The 26,224-nt window shown below is 46.5% G+C and overlaps 1 protein-coding gene across 3 annotated transcripts; it reads right to left on the bottom strand.

Moving 5' to 3' along the window:
* Positions 1 to 494: 494 nt before the first annotated feature.
* Positions 495 to 25,768, bottom strand: WNT11 (Wnt family member 11). Of its 3 annotated transcripts, none has more exons than XM_068930737.1 (6): positions 25,555 to 25,768; positions 16,055 to 16,290; positions 15,220 to 15,333; positions 15,056 to 15,135; positions 13,237 to 13,529; positions 495 to 2,714 (listed from the first exon to the last, which is right to left on the bottom strand). In XM_068930737.1, the coding sequence occupies exons 1-6, from the start codon at positions 25,635 to 25,637 to the stop codon at positions 2,540 to 2,542; spliced, it is 981 nt and encodes a 326-aa protein (XP_068786838.1). In that variant the 5' UTR covers positions 25,638 to 25,768; the 3' UTR covers positions 495 to 2,539. The 3 variants fall into 3 exon arrangements, with proteins under 3 accessions (XP_068786838.1, XP_009686616.1, XP_009686617.1); XM_009688322.2 differs by adding an exon at positions 5,299 to 5,333 and having other exon boundaries at positions 2,393 to 2,714; positions 15,056 to 15,333; XM_009688321.2 differs by having other exon boundaries at positions 1,307 to 2,714; positions 15,056 to 15,333.
* Between the last annotated feature and the right edge of the window lie 456 nt (positions 25,769 to 26,224).

The raw sequence follows: 26,224 nt of genomic DNA, 5'->3' as shown, positions 1-26,224 counted from the left end.
AACACAAACCACTGACAAACTACCAAAGGCCCCTTTTCGCCTGCTCTTGGCAGCACATACTAGCGGAGGGAGGGAGGCGAGGAGATCAGACCTGTTACAGTAATGCTAAGAGTAGCCGAGGAGAATAAAATATCTCCAGTTTTACTCTATAACCTGCAATGCTGGGCAGTTTTCTCCCAATTTCTGGGGGCTGTGCAGTGACATGTCAGAGGCACTTGCCTCCTAGAGACTGGCTGGGTGGGAATGAAGGGTTCAGAGGAGGACAGTAGTGCTACGGCCATATTTCCCTCTAAGAAAGTGCCTGCTGTCCCCCGCACACTTTAGAGGATGGAGAGGTCGGCTGACTGCACCCAGGAGGCAGTGAGCCTCCTGAGGCTCACTCAGTGAGGCACTGAGCTGGGGTGCCAGGGCTTTGGAGGGGTGGAGGGAGGTCAGAAACTGAATTTGTGGTGGGCTCCAGAGCATTCCTCATAGAGATCCACAGACCGGCCTGTGCATGTCATTTCTTTATTGTATATACACTTGGCCAGGAAGAAATTCCTCCCGCCCCTGAGTACGGCCGCGTCTTTTCTTCAAAAAGATGATGGTCCACAAGTGTGTCACACTTTTCTTCTCTCAGTGCAGTGGCTTTGAGGCAGCATTTTGGTTATCTTCTAGATGCCAGAGACGTGGATCCAGGGATCTACGGGAACACTGGACGCTTTTGAGCGAACGCTGAGGTCAACAAGACGTTTCGTCCACAGAGAGGAGATTTGCTGGCTGCTTACAGCTCTCTGCCTAGGTAACAATGGTCCCCCCAAAAGTCCTGAAGGCCTTCACAGACCCCGCTCCTGGAGCAGACACCCTTCTCCAGTGCTTTCTTTCACAACAGAGACGCAGAACTGGATGTCCATGGCAAAAAGAGAGACAAAGGGAACCTAATCAGAGGTAAAAACTCCACTGCACAGCAACTCTTCTCCTCATGTGTGAGCGAGGAACAAACCACTCATGACAGCTATGAGTCACATAGGTTAATACGTTGCTTGAGGGCACCACGAAATTTTAGTGACGAGAATGATCGCTGGTATAAAGAACAGCATGAGAACGGTGACTTTCTTTCTCCAAATGCTCCATTTCATTGCCTCAGCTGTATCTTGGCTAATTCTGTTGAAAATGAACAGGCTGGGGAGATAGGGAATAGTGGAACGTCTCTATCCCACGCCAGCAAATGCCTCTTTTCCCTTCTTTGGGAGGGAAATTAGAGCAGCTTTCCAAGTAAGAAACAATGTCCTTGAACGAAACATAAGAATTCTAGGATTTTGCTGTTGCACCAGTAACTTCAGCATTTATTTCATACTATTGTTAAGCCTTGTTTATAATATATAGATATACTTATGTATAAAGTAAGATAGAGGAAAGCGCGAGATATATCTTATAAATATTTCTGTATGTTCGCGTACAAAAGAAAATATGTACAGCCACAGATAGTGGTTCTTTGCTGTGTCAGGGCAGGGCCACGTGAAAGATTCACATGTTCCCACTTTGGTCTGCTGAGAATTAGCTGTTAACCTTCATGCCTGCACTTTTGAGAGCCGGGGCTGGGCAGTGCTAAGGACCCTGGAGTTTCTCAGTGCTCAGTCAACAGCTTTGCTGGGGGAAAAGAGGCAGCGGCAGATTTCCTAAGGACGTGGTGGCCCAACACAGTGGAGCGACAGTAATTAAGGGCGTAACATCCAAAGGGCAACAGAGAAAGCGAGCGGGAATTGTTTTTTATTTTCTCTTTGACTTTGTTGCTGCATCCTGCCAGCTCCACTACGATCCTGTGGACCTCGTGCCCCCAAAGCCCTCCTCAGGGTATCCTACCCTCACTGCTTTTGGTATCTGATGGGTTTTTGTCAATAGCTGAGTTCGAAATCAGCTCTAATAAAACGGGGGGAAGCTTCTCCTGCAGCAGTAGCTTTGAAGTCACAGACCTGCATAAAAGAAAGGTTAAAATGATTGGTTCGTTTCAGGGGAGTAACCTGAAAATCTTTCCACCTTTGTCATCCTGAGTGGATGCTTCCATGCTAAAAATTAAGTCTTTGGCAACAAATACGGTTGTTGCTGAAACGTTGTAGTGTTTTCCCTTCTGGGATGGTCCTAATGCAGACCCAATACCTGCACTAGAAGGCATAAGCAGGTGTGGGCCTTAGTTATTTTCAAATAAGAGTTGTTTTTCTTCCCCTTGGGAAAATTTCTACTTTTGTTTCTCAAAATATTTAGGCACTTGATGGCTGGACGTCATTGGCAACCATAGGAAATATTTTGGAAGAAGATACCATCCCAAATGAGTTTTGTCTTCTCAGAGATCATTTTATTGGTGGGAAAACCTCCCACTCTTTACATTTTTTTTTTAAGGGTCCTATTTTTGCTTGTATAATTGCTTTCTCCTCCTACCATCTCTCTTCAAGTCTGTATCTTTACAAGATAAACGACATCTAGTCAGGGAAATGTTTTGTCTTCTGTGAATAGTGCTTGGGTGCCGCTGGCGTCTCAGCTCCTGGTCGGAGCGAGGCGGGTCTCATTTGCACACGTATCTCTCGACAGTCCTCTCGCACTTTTTACAGGTCACGTAGCAGCACCAGTGATATTTGCAGTGGCACCGCTCCACCACTTTGTCCATGTAGGGGTTATAGCCTCTGCCGCAGCACATCAAGTCACAGCTGTCGCTCCCGTTGGAGGTCTTGTTGCATTGCCTGGAACAAAGGAAATGCGGTGAGCAAGCGCAAATCCCCGCAGGGCTTTGTAAGCCAAGGATGGGTCAGTGCCTGCAACGGCATTGGGGCCTGACGGCTCTGCAAGGCGCCGGGTGAGGCCAGCACGTTCGAGCCTCAGCTGCAGCAAGCAAGTGGTAGGTGGGCACCTGGCCAGGCAGCTTTCTACAACTGCAAGGGACACAGGGAGGACCCCGGGGCTGTATTCACATCACCTGCTCTGAAACCCCAGACAGGATTCACATCACCTACTCTGACACTCAAAACAGCATTTAATTTCCATCATGAGTCTCGGTTCAGGTTCAGTGACATTCAGGCTGCCTGTTATCCAGGCCCTGGCTCCGTTATGGGCAAGAGAGAGAAGCGATGGTGGTACCTCCACTGAAACAAAAACTCGTGGTCCCTAGTGCTACGTATTCCCAGGCTGGCTCCAAAGCTGCTTGCAGGGAGCTGGGAGAAGATGATCCCCTTAAAGGACAAACACTGGTGTTTGCCCAACATTGCCTAACCTGAAAAGGGACGGAGGAGGAATCCTGCGCTTAAGACTATTTGCACAGACTCCATGCCAAGGATCCCAGGCTGAGAAAGCTCCTGAGCAGACTCTTACAGCCATTATCCAGCCCTGACCATATCAGGGAAATGACTACCGATACAAGCAAGGCAGGACTCTGCACTTTCCCCTCCAAGTATCTCCCAGCCCGATGCAAACAGCAGGGGAGCTGGCTGTACACCACCTCAAGTCTTGACCCAGGAGCTGGCAGCATGGCAGGAATACAGCGTGGGATGACACGTTGCCAAATATCACACGGACTTTTACTGCTTGTTTTGCTTTTGCTTTTAATTACATCCAGACTCATCAGGATAAGTCTGCCATTGTGTGGGGTTCCCTCACTTGTCTGCTTTCCAGCAGCTGACTTGAGTTTTCAGAAGTAACTAACTCATGAGTTGGAGAATCTCCTCCTTTGATCGCCAGAAACCTTGAGAAGGGACCTGACTTTGCAAAACTGGATGCTCAAGCGTTCTCAAAAACCAGCTATCTCATTCTCCTAAGATACTTCAAGTTGAAAGTATCCGAAGTGGGAAGTATCCTAAGATACTTCATCAAACATGGCTTCTGAAAATATAGTCAGCAATGATAGCGGGAAGAACACATTCACGTGAAAAACCCATTGGCATCAAAGACTGCTCTGATAAAGCAGAAAAGAGGTAAAACCGATCCCGTGTTCAAGCACATATTGCCTTTTATGGCCCTCCTTTCTTGTCCTCTACCCTCCCACCAGGAGGGATTAATCTTCTCAGACCTTAGATGTTAGAGTACGTTACATTGCTCTACGCTACAGAAACCCTCACCACCGCCAGTCAGCCTGGGCTGCCTTCACAGTTGACCAAGAGCAACAGGCATTGACTTTTGGATGAGATGACTCTTGTCCTAGAGATGTCATCTCTCCAGCTGCTGTAAAGGTAGCCCAGGGTGGAAATGTTCATGTCTAGTCAGATGCTTGGCTGGACATTAGCACTTTAGGGTAAAAGATCTCATTACGCCCTCAGCACAGTGAGGTTGCAAACTGGATGGAGCCCCTGGACAGTAAAAGAAAGGCAGTTTGGAGTGCGTGGGGAATTACTGACATCTCCCCTAAATCTTATTCCACCTAATTATTTTGGACAGAACCATTTTAAGCCTGGCTTCGGGTAGGAAAAGGGGAGAGGAGCATGAGTTGGACTATCGAGCTGAGCACTCCATTAATAGATGGAAACAAATCCATGAGATTTATAGGAATTCCTCATGAGGTAATGCTTTAGGAGAAGTTATGGGATTAATGAGGTGTTGAGATTTCGTTCTTGTTCTTCCCTTATTTATTTCTGACTCAGGCAGGCCTCCTGTTTGTTATTTTTGACTCACATTCCTCTCCAGGTTCAGTTTTTAAAGGCTCCCCCCTTCTTCTCCTCATTCGGGAGTGTGTGTAAATATTTACAAACCTTTGAAAGCCTCTACCAAGGCTGAAGTCTGCAACCACACTGAGTGTGTTTGCCTAACGTTGAACCAAAGGCATCGCTACTACCCCCACGAACCAGGGCCCCTCCACCAGGAAACCTCAGAATGACTCCTCGTAAATGTATTAGTAAATGCATTAAATATTCAGAGCAAAAGGTTCAAATACAGGAGTGTTGACATTAGGAGAGGGGAGGGTATTTGAAAACCTTACTCAGCTTTACCGGTGGCTGGAAAGGTTGTTGCCCCTAGTTTCACCTAGCAAGGAGCAGGAGTTTGAAGAAGCACAACACTAGGTATATGATGCATCCATGCCACCTGGTGCTAAGCAGCCATGAAAATGGCCAGGAAAAGGAGAGCTGGCTGCACTTGGCAGGAGAGATGACACAGTGCCACTCTAACTCCAGTTCACCATCAAGGATATTCCCCCGACGTACAAAGCAGCCTGCAGTCAAATTTACTCCATTCAAATACAGAGCAAAACTCTTACACCTGTTGTCTGGGAATTGGGAATCTCCCTCTCTTTACATCCACTCCTGTGATTTGTGCAGATATTAAAAAAAAGCATTGATTTACCTGGCTTTCCCACAGCCAAACCCATCCCACTTAACCTGAAATAGAGAAAGGAAAAGTTGTTTAAAAATCCCCCAAACTTCCCTCAATTTTTGGATCAAGGAACGGGGACATTCTTAGGGGAATGAGGGGGTTGCATATCCAAAACAAAGCTTTTGACCCCATCCTGACCATAACTACGTTTTTAGAAAACTTTCCTGACAATGCCACTAACTAGATATTCTGTTTTCTGCTTTAAATTGTAGGGACGGATGAATAATCTTTAACTTTTTTTAAACAAGCTAAAACAAAGGCAGTTTTTTTTTTCCAGCTGTAATTATGTGTACAAGGAGCTAGTAGGTAAAGACAAAGAAGCCCAAAGACCAGAGTTTACCCACAGAAGCTACCTCCGAGTGTCTGCTTGTCAGAGACCTTGGCTGCAATCTCACCAGGCTCCCTGCTGATGGGTTAAGTTCAATCTCGTTTGTTTTGGGCCCAGTCCAGCACAATTCCAGCAACTCAGAGAAATGCCCTTCTCCAGAGTCTCAGAGAGAAAATGTGAATGCAGTCAACTGCATCTTAACCAAACCTCCAGAAGCATTTGGACGACCAGTGAAAAATGATGCCTCAGTCATAATCCAGGCCAAGGTCCTGGCTCAGGAACATGCCTTCAGATTGCCACCGTGCTTTTTCCTTTTTTTAGGCAAGATGGGAGGAGGCAGGCCCTGCTGACTGGACAAATCCTACTCAATCTGCCTGTCGACAGTCTCACCCTACCAGCCCTCATTTGCAAAAACGTTGCTGCACATCATCCCTTGAGTCCAATCAGCTACATCACAGGGGTGGCTTCTCTACAGAGATGGGCAAGGAGATCTTGGCATTTTTGAGAATCCTGCCCCAGATGGAGAGGCTAAGGATTCTCACAGTTAACTCAAGGTGAATTTTCATCTTAAGTATCAATTATAGTCTCTTGCAGAGGAGGGAGGTGCAGAGTTTATGTGTTGTTCTGTAGGGACCTACAGGAGGATTTCCAATGGAAATCTAAGTATCCCAGACAGGAGCACAAGGTGACAGGCAGTATGTTCTAGCGCTTCTTAAAACCACCCAAGTCTTGCGTTTGAGCAAGCCAATCTAGTAAGCAAAAGAAAGATCAGTTACTCCTTCTCTACCCAAAAATTATTCATCTTCTCCCATCCCACTTGGAAGAGCTCTTTCAGATCTCTCAGCAACATGCAAGAAAAAGGATACTCTCCAGTTAGTACTAAAGACTGTTTCCTAGATAGGTTGGTAGAACGGGACGAACTGTGCTCTGGAGTTGAGCTGACTGTGCTATGAATGCAAACAGTGGCCTACCGACTTACTTGCCTAACTTTTGAATGACTGAAGCTAAATAAGATGATGCTCCCCCCATTAAAAGTTACTGGGAGATGCTACGTGCATTTTCTCTGTGGATCCCAGCTCATGTCTGTCCTATCAGCAGATGTAAGCATAGATTTTTTTTGGCTGCACAGGTGACAGCTCTACCTGAGAGCCAAACTGAGGTCCATTCTGCATATGTGGCAGCCACAATGGCACAGGACAACGGGGTGGACGAGATGTCCACTGGGAGCTCCACCAGCCCTGTTGATCTTGCGTAGAAGCTGCTTATAAGAAAGTAAGAGATGTTCTGCTGGGTCAAAGCAACTGCATGCCTGGCCCAGCACTCTGCAATGGCAGTGGGATATGCTGTTTAGGGAGGAAAACATGAACCTGGCCACTTTCTGCAGTCCATCCTCTCGTATTCCACCAGCATCCAGAGCTGTTGTATTACGGATGATAGAAGGCAGGTTTCTGCCTGGACCTTTCAGTATCCCTTTTTGAGCATACTGTCCACGGATTTCCTTTTATGAACTCATGGAAAAAGCCTCCAGAAACTCCTGTGGCCACAAGTTCCAGCAGACTCTACTTCTAAGTAGAGATTCTTTCTTCTTTCTCTTTTAAACCAGACTCCTATTAGTCTCTTCAGTACCCCTTCTTTTGGTAATGTCATGACACATAGTGGTATATAAAAGAGAGAGAAAAATAATTCATTTGATTCTCCCAAGAAGCAGGTAACACAATGGGCATCATTAAAAATATGTCAAAGTCCACAACTTTCATATAAGATTTTAAGAGTAGGGTCTATACACAATTTTGAGAGCAGGATCTTAACTATTTTTAAATTGTTTTCTCTTTCACAGGGAACAACAAGGGACTGCCAGTGAACAACTGTACTAAAGAGAGTTATCAATACTTCATGTCAGTGAGGAGGTATCAAGGGAGATCCCAGAACCAGCCTGTATTTTCATTAATGAAGAAATACGGAGTGAGCTTCAAAAATATGGGACAGCGTTAGGCCAAAAGGAGCTGAGAGCATTTTGCTAAAGTGAATTAAAATGCAAAGCAGGCATCACGCTTTGAGAAAAATCCAAACAAATGTGAGAAGGTTCCCAGGCAAACCAGAGGAACGATTTAGAAACTAGAAAAGGTTGAAGGAGCTGGTTTAGAAAAGTCTGCAAGAAGAGCTGCTTTCCCATCTGTTAAATGTCACGGTAAAAAGGAGAGCAAGTGAATGCTCTTCATATCCAGAAGAGGCAGGACACGTAATAATCAGTTTGATTTGCCAAAAAAAAAAAGGAAAATCCGGATTAGGACAAACATGGTAACTCTAAGGATAGGAAAGCTCTGGTATAGGTTGTCTAGGGTAACTGTGGAGGCTGCCTAGGGAAACCGGCTTTAAGAACAGATCAGACAAATCACTTCAGTAATGGCCCAGGTATTCTCAATTCAGTCTCACTGCTAAAAAGATTAGACTTTGTGAAAAGTCCTTTCTGGCTCTGATGTTCTAACTGCAATGCTGTTTTGATGCAAAGGGAGTGAATATCTTTAGGATAGCTGACTTAAGGGCTTTTTTTTTTTTTTTCTCTCTGAATTCACCATCTGCTGCACTTTTTCTGTGTGAACTTCCTTTTTCCACCAATAAGCTCATTATTCACAAATGTTTTCAGGAAACTTTACTGTCAAATTCAGGTCTGTCAGAGTGGAACGGGTTCAAACTTCCCTGAATTTGTTATTCGCTATTTGTTGGGTCTCTTAAACGAAAGGTAGCATGTCTGATAACAATTCCAAAAATTCCAAAATCATCAGACAAATTTTAACCAAATCAAAGTCAAAGTTCAGCATGTTGTTTCTTGTGCCCTAACTCACTGATAGGACTTTAATTAAAGAGGCAGTTAAAAAACAAAAAAAACCCCACCAAATGCTCTTGTTTACCTATAACTATCACTTTTCCCAATGTAAATATGAGTACTTCTGCTAAGAAATTTCATTGCCACTCAGGCACTGCAGCTAAACGAGTTACTGCCGATCCGCACAGGCATGCTCAGTAATTACATGCAGGTTCCTATCCAATAAAATACATCAGCGTAAGATACCTTGGGAGGCACTTAGGACTAGTATTTTATAATGCAGAAATGAACAAATATATTAGCAAGGAACAGCCTCCAAAGGAATGGTCACATTCATGGCCAAAGGAGAGGTGGCGGATCAGCCCGGCTTAGTGTCATTGTTTTCTCGCCCTTTGCTGCCCACAGTGTTGCAGCCTGATTTTTGCAGCCTAAGAAAACTCTTTTCCATCTTCAGCACGGAGGGAGAAGCATTCGCTTGGCTCCAAGGCTGCTCTGGGAAAGATCAGTAATAAACAGCTCAGTAATCTCCGCAAGACTTCAGGAGCTGGAGGCTTTTGCATGCATGGCAGAATTTCCCTTTCCCTGGATTCCTTAAGGGACCTTAAACAGCCTTTGAAATATGATACGCTGCACCCTACTGATAAAGAAGGTTAATACTTTTGCTTCTTTTCTCACAAAAGAGATCCCAATTTCATAATCTGCTTTTATTCATGTTTTACTTGAACCTGATAACGAATTTTTCAGGCAGGGGAAGCTGAACTACCTCGTTAAAAGATGAGTTATAGGGTGTTTTCTTCCAAGAAAGCTCTGAAACAGGAATATAATTTTTTTTTCCCCTCTGCGGTTAGATTGGTTGTATCGAAAGTCATACAATTCACATGCTGCTCCACAGATCAGCCTCTTTAGATTTGGTCTCCAGACTGTTTTTATTGGCTATGAAAGTGTGATGGTGGTAAATAAGCAGAAGTAGTCTGGCCGGAATCGATGAGGGCTGGGGCTACAGCAAGCCTGTTTGCAGGAGCCTTGGACAACAGTTGCAAAACTCAGCTCCTTCATCAGATTTTGAGCACTTCAAAGAGTTGTGAGGCTTCAAATCTCAGGTTCGGGTTTAGCTCCCTGGCTTTGAAATTTGGATACACCCCAACCACTTGGAGGCATGCAGATTTCCAAACTATTTCGAATTTCAACAAAAAGCCAAGAAAGGCCAAGGTGCCTTAAAAAACAGTTCAGGTTCATTTCAAATAAGGCTTTGAAAGTCTTTCAGCGAAGAGCTCTGAAAGGCTTTTGAGCAGCCGGGTTCACGTTTTCTGAGTGGAACTTTTCACGCAGTTCCACCACAAGGTAACTCAACTCCCTTTCTGGCCAGAAAAGTGCACAATAAGTCCAAGTAATGCGAGGGATAATTAGAGAGGGTAGAGATGGAAGTGGCCGATTAGATTATCCCTTCCATCCACCTGCCAGCACAGGACTGTTCCCTACAGCGTACACTGAAACCCAATACTTTCAGGGTGTTGCAACTGAGCCACCAACCTCGGTCCTCTTTCCACCGTGCTCTGAGTGAGCCCCACACCTGGGCGGAGAGGGGAGGATGATGCAAAAGAGCTCGTTTTCTTTAAGAAAATTAAAAAAAAAAAAAAAAGGCAATGTGAATTTTAAAATCCCACGTGTAATGGGAAAAATGAACTGTTTAAAAGCGTCGGCACACCACACCACGCTTGTGATGCCGCTTTCCACCCTCCTCCTTTTGCTTTGCCTTATTAATTTCACTACAGTCCTTCCACCAGCAGCACAAATGAGCGCCTACTTCTCTGACTGGGAACTTGGCAGGTTGCTCACAAAATGTAACTTAATATTGCAAGAGGGGACCTGGGGGCAGGCTGGCTTTGGCACAGGTCCATGCGGTCCCCATCCCTCTGCACACCTTTCAGGGCAGAAATTGGGGCTGAAAAGCTGCCAGTGCTGCCCGGATCCAAAGTCTCATGGGGCGCAAATTGAGGGGCAATCACTAAAAAAAAAAAAAATCTCTTTTTGATTACATTTGTCGTAAAAGGCCTTAAAAGTTAACCTAGCAGGAAACAGTAAGGTCTCCCCAAATGTTTGATGTGCACAAGGATCAAATGTTAAGATGGCCCTGGGATTTGACGTATAAAATAAAAACCTGTCAGGGCTATTTCCCCGTGAGCATTTTACATCTCTGCGGAGCAAGTGCAAACCATGTTTTTCCTGCCCTCTCTAACAGTGGCCCTTTTGTGTTCCCGCTCTCCTCATCTCTGTCATTAGGCACTATCTCTGCAACCCCGTGCCACCACGTTTAAGAAATATTAAATGTCTTCTCCATGAGAAAAAAATCATGGAGGAAAAACAAGCATCCACAGGAGAAGGAGGAAGCCAGGGCTACTTTAAGCTCCCTTCCTTTTCATTACTCCCCCAGGGAAGAATGGATGGATCTGCAAACACGTTGTGCGGATTTTACACATATTTCCTCTGCTAATTTAATTCAGAAAACGAGCTGCTATGGCCTGTGTTACACATGCCAAATCGGAGACGCCAGGCATCTTCTCAAGATCTGGACAATGAGTTACAAGGAAAGTGACTGTAAGTACACATGACCTTGCAACTCGGCCCGGGAAACACCTATGACTCAACACAGGACTATATCTCTCTCCTTCCCTCCCACAGCCAACATCGTCTTGCACGTCTGAGAATAAGGAGAATTTCTTGACAGGTTCCTTTTTAAAGTCATCTCCTCCTGCCTTAATATCTCGCTCCTCTAAATCCTCACTCAATCTCACTTCCTATGGACCCTCCCCTGGCAGGCTCACAATCACTGCTGTCACCCAGCTCAGGATAAACGGATGCCTGAAACACACATTTTCCTATCCTCACAAAAAAAAAAAAAAAGCATTCAAGACCTTGACATATTTTTCATCCAAGGCTCGGATAAAAAAGGCAAGACCTGCTGTAAACTGAAATTAGATGAATAAGAAGTCTCAGTTCCCTCCCCTCTAAAAGCATTTCAGTTCACTGAAAATGTTTCATTTGGCAAATTTGTAGTGAATTTATTTTGGTTTTGACACAGCTTAACCTGCTGATTTCACGCAATTCATATAAAATCAATTTCCAAACAACCTCCCAATTTTTTCACTGCAAAACAGTGGAAAAAAACAAAGAGGTCTTTTTCAAGACACAAATTCATCAAAATTCACACAAATCCACAAAAACATCGCTTCCATTGAAATGACATTTGCCTTTAGAAAACATTTTCAGCACATGCTTTTTCTCTGCAATCCGCAGTGACTCATAAATGTCTTCACTTGCTAATTGCTGTTCCATCACTGGGCTAACGATGAACAGCAGCCCAGCACTCCCACTGCGGAGCTGCTAGATAAGCGCTGCTGTACAGAGAAAGTCACCTTCTGCCTTCTGTCACTCAGCTACCGTCTTCTCCAGGTCAGTTCTGCTAGATAAATGTAGATATATTTTGTACTGAATTGCGGTTACTGATTAAATGGCCATTGCCAAAGCATATTGTCTAAAGCCGTCTCACCAAACGCTTCCTACAAATCAAAGCTATCCAAGGAAGATGTATCTGTAAGTCCGGGTTATTTACTTCACTTCTGCTACAGTAAAATCTTCTTCCCACTGAACTTCTCAATGCACAGTGGAAAGACTGCTATGTCTTACAAGAGCTTCCATGGAGAGACCTTGCAAAAGAGCAGGTGCCTTCACCTAGCAACATGACTGTCGGAGACTGCACCACCAGGTAACATGAAGAGCAAGGAAGAATGCAGGCAGTAGCTGAAGAAGGCCAGGTTCATAGACAGCAGCTAATGAGCCAGCCCAAAACCCAGCCATTGCACCTCACTTAACAGACACCCTGGGGTACTAACGGCCACAGATAGCCTGGACCTTAGGTTGTGTGTCTCATCCAGAGAACTACACTTCCTGCAAGGCACGTCCAGCTGGAGGACTGGCTCACTGCTAACTCCGGGCAGATAACGTCACCTGCAAAATTGTGGAAATAATACAGCTGTTCAGCTGGTGAAGGGTCTGCTGCCCGCCTAGAGGTGCTCAGGCTAGTGAAGGGGGAACTGATTTGTCTTGGAGGGAATTAAACGGATCATGGGAAGAGACAAGCATGTCTGCTTCCTGGGAAAGGGACAGCACTATGCCCAGTGGAGGTTTAATGATCTTAAATCCCTAATATTAACGGGATGAAGAAATTCCTCTGCGGCGGCATTAGCAATGCAAACATACCTTGCTTTTTAAAATGCAATAGAAGCAAAAACCCTAAAGACTCCTCACTGTAGCCTGCAGTATTCTTTTAAGGCCACCTGAGAATACTGATTCTAATGGAGTTAACACTTGCCTACTAAGAGTAGCCTTAACACATAATAACAACTCACCACATGAGCAACGACTGCAAGAAATGACTTAGAGGAACTCAATACGGTAAAAAAAAAAGATGCTTGATCATTACAAGAGGTAAGCTGCCTACATGACTTTCCTGAAGAACTTCAAAAGGTACCTTGTGCCAGCCTGTATAATACAAAAGGCATCTGCAGCCCTGCCCTGGCCACAGCCACCACTGAAAGACTTGGGCATCTGTGGACCATTCTGTAAGTTAGAGATGTCCTTTACCCGCATGCATGTGCTACCTCCACAGTTACTTGCTTCTTACTTAGACATGATCCCCTCTGACCCTTCCCTCTTTGAGGCTCAGAGTGCCGTCAACACGCACTGCGGAAACCCTCACCTGTCCTGGGTCCCATGTGACCCCACCTTCTCGTTCTTCATACAGAAATCAGGCGAACTCTGCAAGTAGATCAGCTCTGTCTCCTTAACCGGCCTGATATCAATATCCTTCGGCACGAGGTATTTGCGTGTGCCCATGGGCCGGTGAACAACCTTGGTGGCTGATAAATACTTGTTTTTGAGGTCCAATGCAATGTCTCGCAGCTCTTGAAGGCCTTTCCAACAGGTCTTGATAGAGCATGACCCAGAAACTCCATGGCACTTACATTTCATTTCAAGAGAGGCTTTCAAGACCTGCGAAAAGGAATGCAGGAGTTAGGAAATGCCCGTCTCTTACCTCCAAGCATCTCACCAGCTTACTAAAGAAGGTACTGTCTTAATGGAGACTGCTTATAGAAAAGGATTGCTGCTCTGATTTCTGCACAGTCACACTAGAGTAGCTACTGCGCAAAGGGAATCAAACCCTGCAGCTCCTTGGTGATTACTGTCAGCCCAGGACTATTCTCACCAGGGCACCTCTGTAGGCAGCAAACAGACAGACAGTATTACGAATTTTGATCAGATATCTACGCAGTGCTGCATTTACACCCTCTAAATTTCTAAGGAGCTGGAAATCAAAGCAATTCATACATAGATAATTAACGTACATTACTGCCTTCAGTAGATTCAGGCTTTGGGTAACAGATATGTGAAGGCTCTGAGGTATTCAGGGCACCCTCACCCTGCCTTTCTGCAGGTCACGGGCCAAAGGAGCCTTTTATTTTGGTTTTGCACTAGTCTCTTTTCTGTGGGACATGGCAGGGAACACCACCAGCAAGGGGTGAACGCACCAGCCATGACGACACTTTGTCCCAAAAAGGAATTTGCCCAATGCAATTAAAAGAAAAACTTAAGACATTACAAGAATAATAAAAAAAAAAGCACAAAGAGTGGAAGTGCAGGGAATGGTAGAGGAAAACACCCAGGGGAGGCAAGTTTGGCATGGTGGTGCTCTGTAAAGGTGCGTTCAACCCACAGCTAGACAATAAGCTGCCAACAAGCTCAACATGCTTTATGTTTTTTCTGTCCCAGACCCAGCCTCTGAGTGCAGGCAGCCCTGGAAGGACTAAGCTGTAGCTCCTGTCCCCCACCTCACCCAGAGGTATCCCTACAAAGGGACCAGCCTAGGGAACCACTGCAGCCTCAAGGGCAGGTGCAGGGTTCACCCTTACAATCCCTCAGCCCAGTTTCTCCAGCCTCATGGAGGGCTCCGGTGGGGATTTGCTCCTCAGCGCACATCAAGCGCTGTGCACGTGTTAAGCATTATCCCTCCATTGGCACATCCGCTGGATGCGAGCTGTTAAAATCTGCTTCTGCCAGACAGAGGAATATTCACTAGCAAAGCAGTTAAAAAAAAATAAAAATCAGCCCCCCCCCCCCCGGCTGCAGAAATGGCTGGGAGGCAGCTGCTGTTGAATTCATTTGGCAGATGATAATCCTCTGCGCTTACACAGCACTTCACATATGCAACGCCCTTGGCAGAGCGCTGCTGGACCCGTCCCCACCACACCTCCTGAGGTAAGCAGGCCAGAGCCACCCCTGGCTGTGGAGAGGGTGGCAATGAGACATCCCACCCACGGTTATATTGGGCTGATAATAGTGTTCAGGGCCTTCTGAGTCCCAGGGTGAGTTACAGCCGCAGCCTTTAGCAGGCCAAAGGAGTTTAGAGCACCTGGGAGAAACTTGCTCCTTTCGCTAGCTGATAGAGACAGTGAACTTCACAGAGCGACCAACCACTACAGATGATTGTACAATTGCAATAACTCTCGTGGATTTGTTACCTGTCTCCCTACTTCACTGTTGTGCAGATGCATCAGTTTATTGGCTTGTGATCCTGATTTTTTCATCTTCATGGGAGCATCTGAAAATTTGGACCCCATGATAAGACCATAGTTGAGGTTGTCTGCACATCCTCCCCATCGATACCCAGGTCCAGGTGTCTCACCTGGGATGGGACCACAGGAACAGCCAGGGAGGTCCCCGGTTGTGCAGGCTCTGGCAATGGTGTGGCTGATGGCGGCAGCAGAAAGTGCATACACAAATGCTGACTCTCTTGTGCCTGGAAGAGACAAGAACTATAGCTCAGCTCCTTGGACAGCTAGATGTTCCCCAGAAAGAGACCTGCACAGCTTCTGCCCCACAGAACACCAATTCACTGCAGCTGAGACCTCTCATGGCATCACTAGCTTGGAGCAAATCTCCCAAGCGAGCCCTTCTTCGACATGTGCAACAGCATCCTAGCAGGGCAGGGAGGTGCATGGGTCTACTCTTGGGGCAAGTGAGGAAGCCTCACAATGGTTTCTCCTCCTTGCTTTCACCCCTGTGCTGGATGCTGCTTGACAGCAGGGCAGAGGTATGGGAGAGCGTGGGAGACTGTGCGGCTGCAGTGCATCTTGGCGCACGCAAGGATGGTTTGACCTACAGGGGAGCTGACCGTGCAGCCTCACGCTTTGCATGTGCTGCTTGACAGGTGTCCATGCGCTGATCGACAGTCTCATGGCTGTGAGGGAGTGAGTCACAACTCCTCGGGACATGAGCAAACCAGATTGGTAGCATGTGTGCTAAGAGCTGTGGGAGGCCAGGTGGTGGACTCAAGAGCTCCTAGGTGTGACTGGTACCGCAATGACAAATGTGGTCTCAGAGATCAGAACAACCACGCTACGTAATTCCTCCATGTCCCCCCATGGCACCAGGACCCTTCCCAGCCCTCAACACGCATACACACATGCTGGCCGGCTCTACTCACGCATGTCCCTGGCTGAGCCAGTAGTGCTGTTTACCTCTCTCTAAGTCCAGCAGGTAGTTAGGAGCCAGATCAATGGAAGAGCAATTCCACCGCATGTCTGAGAAAGTTTTACGGCAGGTCTTTATCACTTCCCGTGCCGCCTGGATGATGGTCTGCATTAACTCCAGGTTGCTTCGACACAGCTGCACCTGGGAAACCACCAGGCCTTCAAGTTGCTTGCAGTGCTGGGTTTGATTCAGGGCCAAAGCTGCAGGAGTCTTGGACAGAGCTCTGAGGAGACAAAATATGCAAAAAGGCATTAAAACCTGCAGGAACTAATCTTCAGGTCAGCATTAATTTCCCCACTACCTTTGATTGAGCAAACAGTGTGGCCTATGTGGATCTAACCTAATTTTAGTCCTCTGCAAATTAAGTGCATAGTTTAAGCTCATCCCTGTGGTCAGTGGAGAGAGATGGACAACTTTTAAGAGTGATTTGTCTCATCTAAGGTAGGTATTTAAGATAGGATGGGAAGAATCATCCTCTGAAAGTGGCCAGTTCTCTCCATCATCTAGAGGAGGCAGGACAAAGCTCCTGGGGAGCATGTCAAATTGACTGAATGTGTGACTCCTCATGGGAAGGCTTTTCACTGAAGAATAAAGGCGATAGACCTCCCAGCAGAGTGAAAAATGACCCATCAGTTCCTCGATAACAGAAAGCTGGGTCTTCCAAGACTGTGGTATTCAGAGAAAAAGTGAGATTGGTGTTATCAGAGCTTTGCATTCAGCATCTGTCTCACACACTCTCTAAGGATTATACCAAATGTCATGTAATTAATTACAGAGAAAATCCCCGGCCAGGCCTAGGAAAAAGCCACCAAGTTTGCAAAACAGATGCTTTTCCTTAGAGTTAAAGCCAAGGGTTTCACCAATTCCATTGCTGTTGCGCTAAGATAAGACTGTTTCCACAGTCTCCAAAAATGTAGTCCAGAAGCACAACAGGGGTGTGTACAAAGGGTATCATGGTCAAAACTGAGAATGGATCTCTTAGTACCAGCACGTATATTGCCATGCAAGAAACCAACAACACCCCATAAACCATTGGTTCTTCTAGTGTGCAACTGCCAACGTTTCATGCTCCAGGTAAAAGAAAAACAAGCAAATGGTGTCGTGCATAATACCGGGCTGTGCTATTCTTTCCCAAGCACCCACAGTGATCAGCCGAAGCCTGGTATGTAACTCCTTCTGTATCTTTATGACCTGCTTAGGGCAGTCATAAATGTTATTCATTCCCATAAAACAACTTTCTAGCTGGCTGCATCAGTAACTGGCATATGATCCTGGCAGCACACTGCCTTAACACATATTTCCTTCTCTCCTTGTTAAATGTGTTGCCTTTTAGTTTCATCCTAAGCCATCTTGGTTAGTTTGGCTTATTATACACATTTCTGGGCAAATTTCACTTTATTGCTGTAATATCCATGTCCTTCAGAAGTTAAATGAGATGGAAACAGAGCTAAAATTGAGCGCAAACCAAGATCGGGGGTATTAGCTCTGATCTCCATTTTTCAGGAAAACACATCTATGTTCCACAGACTCCCTCAAGATTGGCTTGAACCAGCCAGTGTGTATGTTGGCGCTCTCTCTGGGCTGCATACAACTCCTAACCCCAGCCCCTCTTTGAATAGGGAAAAGCTACGATTCCTGCTAGGGCTGAGTAGGTCTGAGCTGAAAAATTCCCAATTGGCTGGAATTTGGCACTTCTAGCACTAGATAATCAGTGGCAAACTTGGAAGGGAAAACACCACTCCGCTAGCTATATAAATATATACGTCATACATATAGTTAAAGAGGTTCATTTAGTATAGAGAGAACAGAAGCTTTGGCCAGTGAATTTCAAGGGGAAGAAAAAAAATGAAATACTTAATTGACAAAAAATTCTACCCTGTTGTTATCTCTGTCCCTTGCACAGTACGACTGTGGCAAAGCCCATGCAACGCTCCCTGTCTGGAGACAGGCAGCTGAAGGCAGCTCACCACACATTAGATATGAATCAGTGCTGAGCTGGTGGAGACAGAACTTAGTGATATTGTGGGTGCTCAGGTAGCTTGCAAAAACCACGTCCTTGAAGCTAGAGGCACGAGTCTTGGCAGAGCAGTCATGTCACCCTACTGCAAACCTCCTCAATTGGGGACATCACAATAGTCCTCCATGATCCTTCCTCAATCCATGGAAAGGAAAAGCCATGTCTACGGTGTAATTCATCTGACTTACTTGTGAGCTCTACAGTAGGAGAAGACAGCTCATGCCCTGGAAGTGCTCATTTTAAGCACTGGCTGTAGAGGGACTCAGGCACTGAGCTCAGGCACCGAGTGCAGATGTCTGCGCTGTAGAAGTACAGAGCTGGGTAAGATGAATCCAACCCCTAGCACTTGGCACCAGAAACCTGTGAAAACTTATCCCAGAAAGCCTATCAGCAACTCTCAGGAAAGGGCTGAAACGCAAATTAGGCAAGAGGCCAACACAGATCGCCACTAATAGAGTAAAGACGATAAATACTCCAGCACAGTATGTCCTGAACAGGAAAATAAGCAGGCAAGGTGAGGCAGATGCAATGAGAAACCATTATACCCCGAACTTCAGCAAACAGGGAACGCTCCAGGTCTCTGAGAGAGACTGCACCGTGGGGGAGCAGCTCAGTTACCTAATTAGAGGTACCTAGTGACACTTTAGAGGCCTTGGGTTGCCCCTCCAGAAGGATGCATGTCTCAGGTCCTGCATCATATCTGCTAGCCCTGTGCAGATGTCCTGGACATCTTTAAAGGACCTGGAAGTCATATTCAGGCACTTGCATTTCACCAGTACAAATAAATCAGAAATAGCAGAAAAGCAATCTTCAGGTTGGGATGAAAGCTGAATTTGGCCTGAAGCTAGCCGTGGTTGTGAAAAAAGGGGTCCATGGCAGTACAAAGAAACCACTGCAGTATGGCATTACTACATAAGGCCTAAGATGATCACCGCCAGAGAGAAGCAGATTTGTAACACAAGTAAGAGATTCGCTTCGTGAAAGAGAGGAAAAGATCTGCCAAAAGGTCAAGAGAGAAAGTGTTGCAGCCCCATTGGGGAAAATTCAGCAAAAAGCAGCAATGACTGCTTTTTGTCGAATGAGCTGATCTCTAGGGACCCCACCAAGAATAAAAATGCAAGATGCAGGAAGGTGTTTTCTGAACATCTCCCAGGCCTGAACTTCATGCCTTTACTTGTGAGAACCTATAATTGGAAACATCTCCAAGTGTCAGGAGGAAAAAGTAATGGAGATGGAAAAGAAAACTCACAGTTACTGGACTCACTTGCTGAGACCAAAAAGTGCATTTATAAATCACAGATCAGGAATGCGAGAGACCGATTAGGTCATCTAGTCCGGGCCCTGACAGCCTAGGTTTGCTCCATCTCTGTCATATGTTCGCAAATGTCTTATCCCACCCCCTTGTCTCCTTAAACCCTCCCCAGGGAAAGGCACCAAGGTCACCTGGAGCAAACGCAACCTTTCCTGCTCCCCAAGTTCTGGCACCATGGAGGGACATCCACCCACCTGCAAAGGACTTTGCTGGGGAGTAAAGCCCATTTGTTGGCGAATGGAAGGGAAACCCCCTTCCCCCAGCCAGGAAGGTCTTGTTTATAGCAGGATTTGGTGGTGGTATGGGGTCTCTACCCCTTCTTCACTCAGTCTCCGCCAGCGCTGGGAGGGAGACTAGAGCTCAAGGGGCAAGGGGCATATAAAGCCAAAACAAAGCAGCCCTCAGCGGTACAGTCGACAGAACAGCCTGTAATCATCAAGCTGGGAAAAAGCCGTTATGAAACACCATCCTTTGCACTCATGTACTGCCTCGGAGAACCAGCACGTGGGGATTTTACCTGATGGCATCCCATAAATGCCGCTTTTCACATTTGCCTCCTGCTAATGTTGGACTCCCCTCCCTTGACTCTCCTTCAATCCATCCTTCAATCTCCAGAAAGCTCAGGACAACTGAGGGGTGGTTGTTTTTTTAAAAATATATATATATTTGACCCATCCCTTTAAATAAACAGGTTCCAAACCAAATGTCTCTTGCTTTATATATAGCATAGCAAGGCTTTCAACTGAAGTTATGGATACTGACAGAAAACCATAAACGTAATTACAGAGGAAATATGATGCATAGATGGATCATGACTTTCGTTTACTCTTTTAATTATCTCGGGCAGTTAATAAATTCGTTTGAAAACATGAATACTCTACAGTGTTTGGTCCTTTGAGAAGTATAGGCCCCGATCTGCAAATCTGGGCTCCATGAGAAGACTATTCATAGGAGAAGCAGTATGGGAGATGTACCTTCAGAGCTGAGCAGACATCAATGAAAAACATACACAATTTAGTTTACAGCACCACTGGGCATAGGTGCCTGCTCCTAGTCAAGCTAAAGGGAGAAATACTCATTGAATTGAATGGTACAGGGCTAGTACCCTTTAAAACATCCTTAAAGCATGGAAAGATTTTCTCTTTCGGATACGCTCTCTGGAGCGCATCTTCCCCATTCTCCCTTGTGTGACGCAATCCAAGAAGGCATCACGGAAGGAATGCTGATGAAACCAAGAACTTCTGCCCCAAATTGTCTGCTTTGCTTTGTATAAAGAAATTCCTGCTTTTATATTCTTAAACCCTTTAATCTTCCAGAGATTTAGCTGAAACAAAAAGATTTATACAAGATGACATAGCTGTGGAGATTGAAGTGTAGGGTAAACTTCAATAAAGAGAGGCAGTGATGGGGGGGGGTCATTAGATCTCATTTAAGAATTTTAATCTGCAGGAGCATTGTTTTCTCAAGCTTTCAACTGGAAAAAGCTTGCAGGACTGTTATGATCGCCTCATCTAACCTTCTGGCAGTTGAGGTCAGGAAACCTCATCACATCCCCCCGAAGCCCAGCCCACCACCGCTGTTTGAGTGAGAACAGGGTTGCTGGGGAGCACCTTCAGCTTTCTGACCATGAGCAGCGGGAAAGCCACCACCTACCCTAGGAAGTTGCTCCAGTGGCTGAGCAATTACCCAAAGCCTTTTCAAACAGAAGAGAGGGATTTATATAGTAAAAAAAAAAAAAAAAAGAAAAAAGAAATAGAGAGGTGGGGAAGAAAAGGGAGAGGAGAAAAAAAGAAATCACTGAAGTAAAAGCTTAAAATAAGAGTTGCTTTCAGATACGGTGCCAAATCCAGCACTGGCAGTGGTGGGCACAAGGCCATTGACTTCCAGCCCAAGCTCTGACTGAAGTTGATGCCAGCTGTGAGCTGGCTCACCTACTGCTGAAGAAGGCCGTGGAGCTTTGTCCAATTTTCCTGAGCTGCCTATGGAGTTAAGAGGGAAGAGCAGACTTCAAAGCAGTGCCTCATCACCACCACCACCATCCCTCTCCCCTCCCGCTGTCCGGATCCTGTGGTCCTTTCACGGCAGCTCATCATGTAGCCCCCTTGCCAGGCAGACCTGTCTCCTTGCAGGCGCCTGTGCCCTGCTGTCCTGGCCCCACCTCAGCCTAAGAGATGCAGACACTGACGGAAAGCAGAAAATCTGTCCTTTTTCCCCCCCTGCCTTTTGAAAGCACGTGGCCTGAAGCTGAGAGAATAAAGTGCTGGCTTCAGGAAGGCCGTGATAGTGCAGGTGGGCTCGAGGTCAGCGTGCCGGGGGAGATCCTGGGGCCACTGAAATGCACAGCAGAAGGGCACTGAATGCTTCTGAAGGGCCATGACTTAATCATGGAAACTGTGCAGCCATCGCTGTTGCAAAACTGACCTCGCACCCCAGGAACGGCCTGCAGAAGGGCCTGAAAACAGTGCTCAGGCAGGCACTGCTCCAAAGGGCTCAGGCCTTAGCCAAGCCACCACACCAGAGACAGGCAGAGACTGTCCAAAAAGACCATGCTCCACCTCAAAACATTCAGATACTTAATGCCACGACTTGGCATTGAGGCTGATCTTGCCCTGAGTCTACAGCCCCACAAAAAGTCACTGCTCCATTCAGCTTCTTTGCAATTCAGCTCTTGCACTGAGGATGAAACTCAGACATGTGCCTTGGTGCCCGAACAGAGGAGAGGCATCCCTGGGAGGTAGGTGTAAGTGCCTCTAAAGCCCATCCATGCCTAAATGCCCCACCATGGGCAGACCTGTGTGATGTTCCTCTGGCTGGAGCTCCCTCTAGCGCTCACCTATTTTTCAGCACTACCATGAACAAGTCACTCCAGCAACCGGTTCGGCCAAACCCAAGCAAATCTGGGGAGCTAAAAAGCTGGGGATGCAAAGGAGGTGGATAAAGCAAGAGATTCCCCACACGCTCTGGCCACGAGACATCTCTCATTGAAATCGATGGCTTCCCCTCGCCTCCTCATCTTGCGTGACGCGACCAGCACCACAAAGCAGCGTGACAAAGGCCTACGCTCAGGCGGTGAAGGCGTTTGCAAAAAACAGCTCGCAGAAATAAGACTCAGGGGGTTGCATGCGTTGAACGGGAAAGCCACCTCTCTTTGATGGCCCTGATCCAGCAAACAACCTGTCTGCACCCACGACTTTACACCCGCATTACTCCCTGGAGCTCGGATGGAAGAGGTCAAAAACGTGACGTTTCTCCCACAGCAAGAGCAGGTTTACAAGACACCGACCTTCCACATACGGCACGGGATGCTCGGTGGTGCAAGCCTCCGCCGCAGGGAAAGGAACGGTGCCGATTTACAACAGCTGGGGATCTGGACCACAGAACTCATAAAAAATAAGCCAAATAAAATAAAACAAATAGCTACATTTTATGCTCTCCCTGCTTTTAGTAATTTGCAGGGGATATTTGTGTTACAGGGAAGTCCGAAATAGTTGAAAAGGGTGTTTTTCTTCTCCTTCTCCCCCTGCAATTACATCACGCGTTAAATCAAAATTGAATTTCCTATCGCCCCTCATATCAGTGGCTCCTTCTCCCTCAGACTTCCAAACAGGGCCCGCCAGGCTTTCTGCCACGGTGCTCTCCGTGCTCAGGAGGGGCCTGTAAACATCTGGCAAAACCACCTCCTTATCTTTTTTTTTCCCCCTCCATTCCTCTTTGAAGCTCGCCTTTGGCACCATGCCTACAACAACGGCCCAACGGAGAGACCGCTGAGACAAACCCACTGCCGAAAATGCCATGCGCTCTCCTCCCTAGCACTTCACTCTTTCTTTGTACTTTCCTTTTCCCTCCCTATCCTTTTCCTCTTTCTTTTTACCTTCCTTTTTCCTCCCTATCTGCAAGTCTTGCAGGCCAACTGCGAGCACGTGCAGCGGAGGGAAGGTACAGGGGCTTTTTGCAAGGTGCCCAGCACATGGGAGTCCTGGGCTGTGATTGCAGCTCTCAGGCAACGGGCACAATTTACCAAGGGTTTATCCTTTCGAGTAACGGTCCCTTAGCCCAAATGCTGGCAGCAGCCTAAATCTGGTACAACTTCATGGATGCACTAGGAGAAATATAGCATGGAGGGAAAAAAATTCTTTGGCCTCATTGAAAAATGAGGCTGAGGAAGGGAGGAGAACGGGTAAACGCAAAAAGCAGTGCATTGTAAAATCCCAGCTGGCAGTGTCCCGGCTGTGAGAAGTTCCCTCAGACAGGGAGTACGGCTTCCCACCAGGTTTTAAACAGGTGTGAGTCAAGCCTGGCAGTGCATCTGGATGTCATTCATACTTCAAATGCCACTTTAATCTGAGCTTTCATCTTCCCCACTCAGGTTGCGATAGGGGGATATGTCTGCTGGGAAGGGGAGGAGCGGCAACCACAGCGTCTGTCCTTCAAGTGCTGTCCCCCCAACTTCCAAAAAAAAAAACCAAAAAACCTCACCACCGCTTAACCACTTCCAGGCTGCTTTTGCCAGCAACGCTATCACAAACCTTGCCCTGCCTTCCAGCCTTTTTTCACGTCTACGTCCCGTCACAGAGCTATCAGATTCCCTCTGAAGTTAATCTAGCCCCTGCCTTTTGGAGGAGCCCGTCCCAGCGGCGTTGCGTGTCCCCTCCTCAATGACACGCCACATCCGAGTGACGATGTGAAATACTCAAGAAAACTGGCAGAAGGAAAAGTGTGTTTTCCAGATGAGGCAGAGGAGCTGAAGGCAACGGCCACTTGTCTGGGGTATGTAATTTAGCTATAGGGTGTAAAGACAGTACGGTAGAGAGTAAATCAGGTCCTAACTCCGCTCCACTTTCAAGGTGGTCCTGACAGTATGGACATAGTGCATTAAAGACGCACTGTGTCCATACAGTAGGTGACCGTCCCTCTTGCTGACCCTCTGCATTTAAATACCCTCATTTGAGATTCATCCTGCTTCTTTTGATGCCCATAAAAGTTGGATGTCTCGTCTCAACTGGCATCTCCAGAGGGTATCCCCAGCCTCTCACGTTGCATCTCTCTCTTTGGAGAAGGCGCGTGACCATCCGAAAGTGCCTCTTTCCACTGACTGCACACGGGGCAGCGAGGCGACTGGTTCAGGCAAGACACCCAAAATCCCACTTCTATAATACGTGGTGCGAGCGTAGCCTCAAATAACAACGACCAGGGCACTGAAATGGGAATGAGACATACTACAGGGTCCGCGGCAGAAAGAGAAATGAAATAGGAACCTCTTGTCCCCATTTCCTTGCCTAACCCCAAGATCTTCACCTTGAAGTACTATGTCCTAACGCAACAAACTCTTCCTGGCATCACATTTTACTTTGCCTTTTCTTTTGTAAAAGATCCTCATTTGGGGTTAACCCACATCCTGCTATTTATTTTGTGCCCAGCTTCAAACCAAAGTACAAAGGACCGATCAGTCATCGAGGCCGTGAAACCAGAGGGGTGTTGGAGGGAGCTTGTTTGTTTATTTTTCAGTAAGCAACTAATTGATTACTTGCTTAAGCCAAGAAATAAGTCAGTGATGTTTTCACTTTGTTTGTAAATGCTGCAGTGACATTACCTCCAAGGAAACTGGATCCAGACTTGACCACACTCCCCGGTATTTCTTCGCCCTCCTCCCCCGCCTCTTTTTTAACACCCTTTGCAAAATCCAAAGGTTAAAAGGTCCACAAAAAAACCCATGTTATCTGTCAAGCATCCCCTATGGCTGGAGATTGGTGGCATTATCTTAACTGCAGTCCCTATTGCTCTCAGCTCATACTCAGCATGATCGGTGCTCCCAGCGGGAGAGTTTCCCAGCATGGTAGGAGCTAACGTTAGAAACTTCGTTAAGTGGCTCATGTGAGCGTTCAAGTGTGTGCCTTTCCTTTGGTATCAATGAGGGGAAGAAAAAGCAAGCCTAAATCATGCATATTTTGGAAAGAAGATCGAGGCATGTTGTTAGCACAAGCTCCTAGTACACACACTTGAAACCAATGAATGCCCCGAGAAATGCAGTGCTGCTCTTTAAACGGCTTTACGGTGCACCTCAAATAGCAGCGCCGCACGGAAAGCTGCATAAATTTGTAGTAGAACAGCAACGACTACAAAGACGGAAAATGCAGAGAGAGCGATAGATAGATACTTACATCCATTTTATTCCATAGCAAATCCCCATCTGCAGAATCAGAGACAGAAAACCAGCTAACAAAAATTGCGGGCTCAGCTTCATTTTCTCCGCTGTCGCCCGCTTTCAGAAGGCAAGCAGCTTTTCCGAAGGAAAATTAAAAAGGAGTCCTCCTGATTTTCTGAGCGAGGTATTTCCTTCAGTTTGGATGCCGCTCCTCCTTGGAGATGAACCACCTGAAAGCAGAGAGAGAGCACCGGCGATCGTTAACGCCGAGGCTTAGCGGGTTGTCGCGCGAAGGGGGATCTATTATCCGAATTGCAAAGGAGTGGTTTATGAACCACGGAAAAGTTTGGATTCTCCCCTCTCAGTCCCCTCCCTCGCCAGCTCCTGATGGAACCTCTGGAGTCAACAGACAGACACAACGTATGGCTTGAATTACACCTCGAGCTATGGTCTGATTGTGTGTTTCCATTTAACCCTGCGTACGGCACGGCTTCATTCGCCATTTCACTTTTTTCCCCTCCCCTCCTCAAAAAGATTTGTGTAACTGCTCGGAAAGAAGAAGGGGGAAAATAAAAAAAAAAAAAGATAAATTTCAGACGAGCCCAAAACTTTAGCTCTTCATCTCTCCTTTCCTTCTCTCCAAGTCCTACAAATATTTTTTTTCCAGAAAAGACAAATAATAAAAG

Source organism: Struthio camelus, chromosome 1 (genome assembly GCF_040807025.1).
Source record: "Struthio camelus isolate bStrCam1 chromosome 1, bStrCam1.hap1, whole genome shotgun sequence".
Lineage (NCBI taxonomy): Eukaryota > Metazoa > Chordata > Aves > Struthioniformes > Struthionidae > Struthio > Struthio camelus.
Note: the sequence above shows the minus strand (reverse complement) of the source record. Positions and strands in the feature narration are given on the sequence as shown.

Excerpts from the sequence above, each read along its gene's own strand:
- WNT11 (XM_009688321.2), bottom strand. The coding sequence starts at position 25,637 with ATGAAGCTGAGCCCGCAATTTTTGTTAGCTGGTTTTCTGTCTCTGATT. Across the intron at positions 16,291-25,554 it reads TGCTATGGAATAAAATGGAT|AGCTCTGTCCAAGACTCCTG; the intron begins GTAAGTATCTAT and ends TTGTCTCCTCAG. Across the intron at positions 13,530-15,055 it reads ACAGTGAAGTAGGGAGACAG|GTCTTGAAAGCCTCTCTTGA; the intron begins GTAACAAATCCA and ends TCCTTTTCGCAG.